The 10,928-nt window shown below is 51.8% G+C and overlaps 1 protein-coding gene across 1 annotated transcript; it reads left to right on the top strand.

The window, feature by feature from the left end:
* The first annotated feature begins 1,331 nt into the window (after positions 1–1,331).
* RCC2 (regulator of chromosome condensation 2) lies at positions 1,332–10,228 on the top strand. Its single transcript, XM_071766841.1, is given in 16 exon segments — positions 1,332–1,720; positions 3,273–3,366; positions 5,346–5,470; positions 5,472–5,490; positions 5,674–5,805; positions 6,805–6,893; positions 7,153–7,239; positions 7,241–7,268; positions 7,509–7,573; positions 7,575–7,661; positions 7,663–7,677; positions 9,115–9,295; positions 9,385–9,490; positions 9,614–9,686; positions 9,818–9,895; positions 10,018–10,228. Coding segments are annotated over 16 exon segments (1,599 nt in total). The 5' UTR covers positions 1,332–1,405; the 3' UTR covers positions 10,123–10,228.
* Positions 10,229–10,928: the final 700 nt, after the last annotated feature.

Raw genomic sequence — 10,928 nt, 5'->3', positions numbered from 1 at the left:
GGATTGGGGAGGCCGGGGGGGTGGGGAGGAGGGAAAAAGGGATGGGGGGGGCTTAAAAAGGCGGAAAAAAAAGAGGGGAAAAAGAAAAAAAAAAAAAAAAAAAAAAAAAAGGCGGATCCACGTGGTTTAACGGGGCCAGACAGAGATTCCATTGTTCCCGGCAAAATAAAGGGGAATTAAAAAAATAATAATAAAGGGGGGGCAAATAGAGAGAGAGGGATGGAGAACGGGGGGGGGCGGCCTCAGGACGCTGGGGGAATTTTTTTGCACTCAAAAATAGCAGCCCCCCCCCCAGGCCCCCCTCCAAATATATGAGCAAAAAGGCCGGAGGGAGGAGGGGGGACCCGGGGGGGGGGGGGGATCCCCCACCGACCCGTGCAGCTCCCGCCACTTCTTTGGGGGGGGGGGGGGGCTTGGGGGGGGGCCTTTTTGTCTCCGGGCCTCTCGCTTGCCGCGCAACATCCCCGCCCCCCCCCCGGCTGGTGCCGTCCCCTTCCGCAACCCCCCAATTGCAACCCCCCCTTTACAAGCCCCCTCTTTGCACACCCCCCCCCCCGCAAATCCCCTTTGTAACCCCATTTCCACCCCTCCTCTGCAAATCGCCCCTTTTCAACCCCGCTTTCGCATCCCCCCCCGTGCACCCTTTGTTAAACTCCTTTTGCAACCCCCCCCTTGTGCAACCCCCCCCTTGTGCAAACCCCCCCCCTTTTGCAGCCTCCATTGCAACTCCTCTGCAACCCCCCCCCCCCCTTCCCTTGGCAAATCGCCCCTCTCCGACCCCTCATTTCCAACCCCCCCTTTGCAACTCGCCCCACAGCCACCCGGTCTTTGACCCCCCCCCTTTGCAAACTCTCCCTTTGCAGCCCCCTCCCTTTTTACGACCCCCCCTTTCCACCTCCCTCTGCCCTTTGCAAATTGCCCCATTGCTGCCCCTTCTGTGCAACCCCCCCTTTGACCCCCCCCTTTCCATCTCGTCCCATTGCAACCCCTCCATTTCCAACCCCCCCTCCCAACCTACTTCACAAATCCTGCCTTTCACACCCCCCCTTTGCAAAGTTTTTTTTTTCTGTAGCATCCCTTTTACAGCCCCCCCCTTCGCAGCCCCCCCTTTCCACCACCTCCTTTCCAAATCTCCCCACTACAACCCCTTCTGTCGACCCCCCCACTTTTTAATCCCTTTCCCACCATCCCTTTCCACATCCCTTTTCCATCCCCCCCCTCATTTTTTTTTTCCTCTCCCAACTTTCCCCAGCCGCACCTGGGTCCCCGGGGGGGGTGTCAGGGGGGTGTCTGTCTGTCTGTCTGTCTGTGTGTCACCCTCCCACCCTTTGTGTCCCCCACCCCCGGGGGGGCTGTCCCTTAACCCCCATCCCCTTTCCGTCCCCCCCCCCGTGTCCCCAGCGCCATGCCCCGCAGGAAAGCAGCGGGGCCGCCCTGGGAAGCGGGACCGGGGAACGGGGCGACGGCGACAACGACCACGACCACGATGACAGCGGCCACGGCGGGGCCGGGCAGGAGGCGTCGAGGCCCCGCGTCGGCAGCCGGGGGGAGGCGGCGGGGGCGGCCGGAGCGCAGCGGGGGGAGCAGCGGCGGCAGCAGCGAGGAGGAGCCCCGGGAGAGGAGGCGGCGGGACGGGGGGGGCGGCGGAGGGACGGCGGGGGGAGCGGCCCGGGGACACGGAGCCGTCATCTGCGAGCCCGAGCACAGCAAGGAGCGCATCGTGAGAGGCAGCCCCCCCCCTCCCACAGCACCCCCCCCACAGCAACACCCCCCCCTACACCCCCAGCAACACCCACCCCTACACCCCCAGCAACACCCCCCTACACCCCCAGCAACACCCACCCCTAAACTCCCAGCAACACCCCCCTACACCCCCAGCAACACCCCCATATACCCCCAGCAACACCCACCCCTACACCCCCAGCAACACCCACCCCTACACCCCCTGCACACTTCCTGGCATCCACGCCCCTCCCCCCCTGCCTTGCATCCCTCAGAATCCCCCCCGGAATTCCTAACGCACCCCCCCTGCCTTGTGTCACCCTCCCTGGCATCCTCCCTACCCCTGCATCCCAAATCCCCCCTACCCCTGCATCCCAAATCCCCCCTACCCCTGCACATTACAACTCTAGGAGCCCCCCCCCAGCACACCCCATGCACCCTCCCTGCCTTGCATCACTCTGTCTGGCAGCCCCCCCCAAACCTCTGCATCCCATATCACACCCCAAGGAGCACCCCATTACACACAACCCCCCCACCTACCTGTATGCACTCTCTCTGGCATCCCCCCCCCCCCATGCATCTCACATCACACCCCTTGGGACACCCCCCTCCCCCCCTGTTGCACACCCCTGGCACCCCTAATGCACCCCCCCCTGCCTTGCATCACCCTCTCTGGCATCCCCCCCACCCCTGCATCCCATATTGCACTCCTAGGAACACCCCCCCGTTGCACCCCCTCCTTGCATCCCCCCCAGCACCCCTGATGCACCCTCCCTGATGTCCCCCTACCCTGCATCCCACATTGCACCCCCTGGCACCCCCCCCTGCACCCCCATCCCTGCACAGAAACCCCATGTCCCCCCTGCTGCCTCCCGTGTCCCTGATGTCCCCCATGGCCCTGATGTCCCCATCATCCTTCACGCCCCAGATGTCCCCCCTGCATCCCCCGTGTCCCTGTCCTAAATATCCCTGACAGCTCCCCTGTCCCCCACCTTCCCTGTGTCCCCCATGTCCTCTACATCATCCCATGTCCCAGATGTCCCCAATATCCCTGACAGCTCCCGTGTCCCCTACCCTCTCTATGCCCCAAATTTGTCCCTGATGTCCCCTACATCCTCCGTGTCTCTTACATCCCCCATGTCCCAGATGTCCCCCATGTCCCTGATGTCCCATGATGTCTCCTATATCCCCCATGTCCCCTACATTCTCTATGTCCCCATGTCCCAGGTACCCCTCACATCCCTGATGTCCCCGATGTCCCCTTATGCCCCCCATGCCCCCTACATCCCCCATGTCCCTGATGTCCCCTGATGTCTCCTATGTCCCCCATGTCACCTACATTCTCTGTGTCCCCATGTCCTGAGGTATCCCTCACGTCCCTGATGTCCCAAATATCCCCCATGTCCCCCAATGTCCCCTGATGCCCCCCAAGCCCCCTACTTCCCCCATACTCCAGATGTCCCAAATATCCCACATGTCCCTGATGTCCCCAGTGTCCCCACTGTCCCATGATGTCCCCATGTCCCCAACCCCTTGCCCTCTCCTTGCAGAAGCTGGAGGGCTCCAAGAGCCGGGGCCAGCTCCTCATCTTCGGGGCCACCAACTGGGACTTGATCGGCCGCAAAGAAGTGCCTAAGCAGCAGGGTGAGGGCCTTCCTTTGGGGCATTTTCACTCCATTTTTTCATCAAATTCGCTTTTTATTAAAAAATTATTTATTAAAAATACTCATTAAGTACTTAATAAATTAAATATTGGGGTTTTTTTTTCCCCCTTAAACGTTTTCCTGCCCATTGTCACCTGAGGTGTGCTGAGCTCTCCTGCAAAGCCCAACAAACACCCTGCTCCTGTTTGATGTCTTGAAGTTCATTTTCCTGCTTATTTTTAGACTTTTCTGCTTAATTAATTTTGGAGGGTTTTTTTTAATTAATTAATACCAGGAGGAGTTTGAAAGCAGCTTGTCATCTGGGCCATAACTTGGGCTGTGCCTGGCTCTGTAAAGCAGGATAAAAGAGCTCCTTCATTTTTTATGCCTTTCTATTAATTCTTTCTGCTGAATTTTCATGTTTTTCTATTTCATTATTATTTTTAATAACTGACCTTTGGGGAGTTTTTGGTGGTTTTGTTTTACAGTTGCATAGCATCATCTGGGCCAGAACTCAGTGTTCTGCAAAGCAAAACCAGCTCACTGCTCAGTTTTGATGCATTTATGTTTCATTAATGTTTTTGTTTGGTTTTGATGCCTTTATATCCAATTATTTTATTAATTAATCTCTGGGGCAGTTACTTATTATAATCTAGGCCAGAGCTTGGGGTGCACCAGATCTACAAAGCAATGTAGCCATGCTGCTTGATTTTGATGCATAAATTCAATTAATTTTTTCCCTGCTTATTTTTGACGTATTTATATTTCATTAATTGTCTTTATTAATTAATTTTGGGCAGAGCTGCAGTTGCGTATTATAATCCAGACCAGAATTCAGGAGGCACTGGATCACCTGCAAAGCAAAGCTACTTGCAGTGGTCACACTTTATGGCTTTATATTACTTTTTTTTTTTTCCCTGCTCGTTTTTAATGCATTTATATTTAATGAATTGGGTTTATTAATAAATTTCTGGAGGATTTACAAGTGCATATTGTAATCAGGGCCAGACCTTGAGGTGCATCATATCTCCTGCACAGCAAAATATTTGCACTGCTGACTGCTTACACATTTATATTCAGTTCATTAATGAATTTATTTTATTAATTAATTTTGGGTGGAGTTACAGTTGTATATTATATTAAAATCCCTATATATAAGTCACAAGTATTTTATAATTTGGGGCTTTTTTAATATGTGAACTATATATAAAAACCAATAATGATTAAAACTATGCAGTAGGAAAAAGGGTTGGAAAATGCAATTTTAGGTAGAGAAAATGCAGTAATAGTTAAACTGGTTAAAAAAGAAGCAGTCATGGGTCAAAAGGAAAAATAATGGTTTAAAAAAAATCAGTAGTTAAAGAAAACCCAGTAATAGTTTAAAAATACAGTAGTGTCTAAAATAAAGGAATAGGGTTTAAAAAAGATGCAGTAATGGTTAAAAAATGCAATAGTCATTAAAAGAAATGCAATAATAGGTAAAATGCAGTATTAGTTAAAAAAAGGTGCAGTAATAGTTAAAAAATACAGTAATGGTTAAAAAGAATGCAGTCAGGGTTAAAAAGAATGCAATTAGGGTTAAAAAGAATGCAGTAATGTTTAGAAAGAATGCAATAATGTTTTAAAAGTGCAGGAATGGTTAAAAATGATGCAGTAATTATGAAAACAATGCAGTAATGGTAAAAAAAAAAGCTGTAATGGTTAAAAAAGCAGCAGTGGTTAAAAAAAAAGAGCAGTTATTATTAAAATATATATAAAATATATATAAAATATAAAATATTACTGGGCCAGAATTTGGGGTGAATCCAGTCTGCTGCAGAGCAAAATATTCGCAGCACGGGTGTGCGAGGCATTTATATCAAATTCATCCTTTTTTTTTCTTGCTTGTTTGTTTGCTGGTTTTTTTTCCCCTGCCCTTTCCACAGAATTGATATTTAACATTTTAATTCTCACTTTTGTTCCTTTTTTTCCCCCTCCCAGTTGCGTATCGTAACCTGGGCCAGAACCTGTGGGGCCCTCACAGGTACGGGTGTCTCTCAGGGATCCAGGTGAGGACCGTGGTGTCGGGACCCTGTGCTGCTCACAGCCTCCTCATCACCACCGAGGGGCAAACTCTGGAGCTGGGGTGAGCTGGAGCACCCCAAAAATCCACCCCTGAACCCCCCACCCATGGGTGCACGGTGGATGTGTCGGGGGGGGGTGGGGGGAGGTGGCATCTGCCTGGGTGGGTGCTGGAAAGAAATTAAGAAGAACAAACAAACAAACCAAACAAAAAATAATTTTTTAAAAAATGATGATTTTTGGTCAGGTCGCAATGAGAAGGGGCAGCTGGGCCATGGGGACACCAAGAGGGTGGAAGCCCCGAAGCTGATCGAGGTGCTGGGGGCTGAGGCCATCGTGGCAGCCGCCTGCGGGAGGAACCACACGTTGGCCCTGACAGGTACGGGGAGAACCTGGGCTGAGCTGGAGCCATGGCATGGTCTGGGCTGGGGTTGGGTGTGAAGGGACCTTAAAGCCCCCCCAGTGCCCCCCCTGCCATGGTCAGGGACACCTCCCACCAGCCCAGGGTGCTCCAAGCCCCATCCAACCTTCAGCACTGCCAGGGATGGGGCAGCCACAGCTTCTCTGGGAAACCTGGGCCAGGGGCTCAGCACCCTCACCCCAAACAATCTCTTCCTAAAATCCAACCTCAATCTCCCCCTCTCTCTCCCAGTTCCAAGCCATTCCCCTTCATCCCATCCCTCCAGGCCCTTGTCCCAAGTCCCTCCCCAGCTTTCCTGGAGCCCCTTCAGGCACTGGAAGGTGCTCTAAGGTCTCCCCATGGGATCCTTCTCTTCTCCAGCCTCAACACCCCCAACTCTCTCAGCCTGGCTCCAGAGCAGAGCTGCTCCAGCCCTCCCAGCAGCTCCAGGGCCTCCTCTGGACTGGCTCCAACAGCTCCGTGTCCCTCTGGTGTTGGGGACTCCAGAACTGGTCCCAGCTTTACCCCGTGGGGGCCTCTCAGAGCCCAGCTCCTCACCCAGCACCCCCAGCTCCTTCTCCTCAGGGCCGTTCCGCAGCCATTCTCCTCCCAACCTGTGTTTGGGATTTTCCCACCTGTGGGCAGGACCTTTGAACCTCCTGAGTTCCACACGGAGCCACCTTTCCAGCCTGGCCATGTCCCTGGGGATGACACAAATCCCTCCAGCACGGCCTGGACCTTGCACTTGGCCTGGGTGAACCTCGTGAGGTCCAAACATTCCCCCCTGGTCCCTCTGGGTGACATCCCGCCACACCAAACATCTTGGAACCATCAAACTCACTCAGGCTTCTTCATCCCACGTCACCAAGAAAAATATTAACCAGCGCTGCTTCCAAATTTGGGGCAGATTGCCTGAAATCGGCCTCTTTTGCCCCAAAACATCACTTAATTATGGTTTCTCTTTTCTTGGCCTTGCAGAGAGTGGCTCCGTGTTCGCCTTCGGAGAGAACAAAATGGGGCAGCTGGGGTTGGGCAACCAGACAGACGCTGTGCCCAGCCCCACACAGGTATTGCCCTATTCTCAAACTGAAAAACAGCAAATTGGGAAAAAAAACCCAACCCCCTTGAGAAATGGCCCCAGCGTCCCTTTGCTGCTTCGGGCAAAGAAACCCAAAGACGAATTGAAAAAATGAACCCCCAAATTTGAGGCAGTTTGGAGGGGTTCCCCATGGAAATGAGGCTTTTTTTTGTCTATTTTTGGCCTTTTTTTTTTTCTTTTTTTTTTACTCTTTTTTTTTTTTTTTTTTTTTACCTTTCTCCCCTCAGATCATGTACAACGGCCAGCCCATCACCAAACTGGCCTGCGGGGCCGAATTCAGCATGATCATGGATTGCAAAGGAAACCTCTACTCCCTTTGGGTGCCCTGAGTATGGGCAGCTGGGTACGGTCCAGTTTTGGGGTGACTTCCTCAAGTTTTAATCTATTATGGGAGCCGGGAATACGGGGCAGGGGGGGAAATCCCCTGCCTCAGTCTCCCCATCTGGGCAGTTCAAGCATCCCTCAAAACACCAGGGTGGGAGCTGCAGATCAGGAGAGGGGGTTTGGGGGGGGGGAATCGGGATGGTTTGGGGCAAAAAGGGGGTGCAGCCCCCCCTGTTCTCACCTGGGTGCTGCTCCCCAGGACACAACTCTGACGGGAAGTTCATCGCCCGGGCCCAGCGGATCGAGTACGACTGTGAGCTGGTGCCCGCGCCGCGTTGCCATCTTCATCGAGAAGACCAAAGATGGACAAATCCTGCCCGTCCCCAACGTGGTGGTGCGGGACGTGGCCTGCGGGGGCCAACCACACGGTACAGCTCCTCCTGCCACCACCCTGCCCCCCGGGCTGCAGCCTGCAGGGAGTGGGGGGATGTGCAGCCTGCACTGAGAGACAGAGCTTGCAGTGTGCATTAACTGAGAGGGTGGCAGCATGTGTTAATTGAGATTTGCAGCATGCATTAATTGCCTGAGATTTACAACAGATATTAATTGATAGGGTTGCAGCATGTGTTAATTGAGATTTGCAGCATGCATTAATTGGGATTTGCAGCATGCATTAATTGACTGAGACTTGCAGCATGCATTAATTGGGATTTGCAGCATGCATTAATTGATAGGGTTGCAGCATGCATTAGTTGATATATTTGAAGGATGCATTAATATATTTGCAGCATGCATTGATAGAGATTTGCAGAATTTATTAATTGGATCTGCAGCATGCATTAAGTGACTGAGATTTGCAGTATGTGGTAATTGACAGATTTGAAGCATGCATTAATTAATAGATTTGCAGCATGCAAAAATTAATAGGTTTGCAGGATGCATTATTAGAGATTTGCAGCATGCATTAATGGCCAGAGATGTACAGCATACATAAATCAGGAGATATTTGCAGCACATTAATTGATAGAGATTTGCAGTGTGCAGTAATCAGGAGTGATTTACAGCATGCATTAATTGTTACAGATTTGCAGCATGCATTAATTGATAGAGATGTGCAGCATGCACGAATCATGCATTTAAGGATAAAGATTTTCAGCATGCACTTCAGGATCAAGATTTGCAGCCTGCATTAATTGATAATTTTTTTCAGCATACATTACTTGATGCATATTTATAAAGATTTGCATTGTGCATTAATTGATAAAGATTTGCAGGGTGCACTTGAGGATAAATATTTGCAGCATGCATTAATTGCTAGAAAGTTGCAGCATCCATTGCTTGTTACAGATTTGCAGCACTCATTGATACAGATTTTTAGTGTGCATTTAAGGATCAATTCTTGCTGGAGATCTGCAGGGTGCATTTTGGGGTCAAAATTTGCAGGGTGCTTTTTAGGATAGATTTACAGCACACGTTTGAGAATAAATATTTGCAGGGTGCATTTAAGGGTTGACATTTTGAGGATGCATTTAATGATTGAAGTTTGCAGGGTACGTTTTAGGGTGGAGATTTTCAGGCTGCATTTCAGGACGGATGCTTGTAAGGTGCATTTAAGGGTCGAAATTTGCAGGGTGGATTTTAAGATCAATACTTGCGGGGTGCATTTAAGGACAGAGATTCACAGGGTGGATTTTAAGATCAATATTTACGGGGTGCATTTAAGGACAGAGACTTTCAGGCTGCCTTTATCACTGCCACCACTCACCACAATCGGTGCCGTTCCGCGTGGCTGCCGCAGCTTTTCCCACCCCGAGATGGTTGGGTCTCAGCTGCTGACAGCACCGGGGCCCTTTCTCCCTCCCCAGCTGGTCCTGGACTCCCAGAAACGTGTTTTCTCCTGGGGGTTTGGGGGCTATGGGCGGCTGGGCCACGCTGAGCAGAAGGATGAGATGGTGCCTCGCTTGGTCAAGCTCTTCGACTTCCCGGGGCGTGGGGCGGTGCAGATCTACGCTGGCTACACCTGCTCCTTCGCCGTCAGCGAGACAGGTCAGGGGGGTTTCTGAGCAACTTCCTGGGTTTTTGGGGGTGTGTTTGGGGGGATGGTGGAGGTTGATGGGCAGTTTTGGGCTTTGCAGGTGGCTTGTTTTTTTGGGGGGCCACTAACACCTCCCGGGAGTCCACCATGTACCCCAAAGCTGTGCAGGATCTCTGCGGCTGGAAGATCCGCAGCCTGGCTTGTGGGTAAGTCCGGTTCCCTCCCCACCAAAAAAAAAACCAGTTTCCTGGGCTTTTTTTGGGGTGCAGCCACCTCCAGGGGTGTTTAGGGGGGGATCATGGGGTCACCCTGCCTTACACCCCCTGCAGGAAGAGCAGCATCATTGTAGCAGCGGATGAGAGCACCATCAGCTGGGGACCCTCACCCACCTTTGGAGAACTGGTAAGGGGGATTGACCAGGGATCCCCCACCCCTTGACACCCCAGAGCATCCCCCCCGCCACTAGCAGGAGGGACTGGCTGCTCCCTACCCCCCTAAAGAAGTTTGTTTCCCCACCCTGGTTCTCTTGGCAGGGCTACGGGGACCACAAACCCAAATCTTCAACGGCCGCCCAAGAGGTGAAGACCTTGGATGGGATCTACACGGAGCAGGTGAGCAAGGGACCCCCCCAGAGAGAGGGCGAGTGGAAAACCCCCCCTTTAAACCCATGGAGGGGGGCTCAAAGCCAGAGGGGGGGCCTGTGCCTCAGTTTCCCCCTCTGCCCCTCTCCCAGGTGGCCATGGGCTATTCCCACTCCTTGGTTATTGCCCGCGATGAGACCGACACCGAGAAAGAGAAACTCTGCAAACTGCCCGAGTACAACCCCCGTACCCTCTGAGGGGACACCCCCACCTCCCTGGGGACCCCCACAACCCCCCTGGGACCTAGGGCCCCCTCCCAACCCCCCCACTTTTCCAAGCCAGCCATGGCTCTACCTACCTGGCCTCCTATTTCCAAAGCCTTGGGGGGGATTTTTTATTCACTCCCCCCTCCGGCTTTTTGAGTCCCCATCTGTAGCAGGATCATTTTGGCACATCCAGGCTTTCTTTTTAGTTTTTTTTTTCTTTGGGGGGTGTGTGTGTTATTTTTTAATTATTTTAATTTTATTTGCATTGCTTTTTACTATTTCCCCTTTCAGCCACAGTCCCCCCACCCCCTGGCTGCAGGACCTGAAGAGCAGCTACAAAACATGTTAGGGTTTGGTTTTTTTTTCCCCCCCCAGTATTCAAATTTTTTGGCATTTTTTCCCAAGCACTCGCCTGCTTTGAGTGCTATAATTTTTTTTTTGGGGGGGGGGGTGGGACTGTTGCTTTTCTCCCCATTTTCTCTCCAGCATCCCTTTTCCTGGAGGGATTCAGGATCCGGCTGGCATCCCACCTCCCCAAAGATCATTTTTGGGGTTCCCCTCCCCGCCCATCCCCTCGGGGAGATCTCAGGTATGATGAGGGGAGCCCTATTTTTTTGGGGGGAAGGGGGATTATTAATTTTGTTAATTATTATTAATTCATCCCACCTGGTATCAGCCCAAAGTCCCTCCTACAACGCTGTGCACTGTGCTGGAGAAATTAGGTGCCTTTTGAGCAGAGCCCAGCTCTGCCTCCACGCAACCCAAGGGTGATTTATTAATTTTTTTTTTAATTATTA

The sequence above is a fragment of the Heliangelus exortis genome, chromosome 23 (assembly GCF_036169615.1).
Source record: "Heliangelus exortis chromosome 23, bHelExo1.hap1, whole genome shotgun sequence".
Taxonomy (NCBI): domain Eukaryota; kingdom Metazoa; phylum Chordata; class Aves; order Apodiformes; family Trochilidae; genus Heliangelus; species Heliangelus exortis.
Note: the sequence above shows the minus strand (reverse complement) of the source record. Positions and strands in the feature narration are given on the sequence as shown.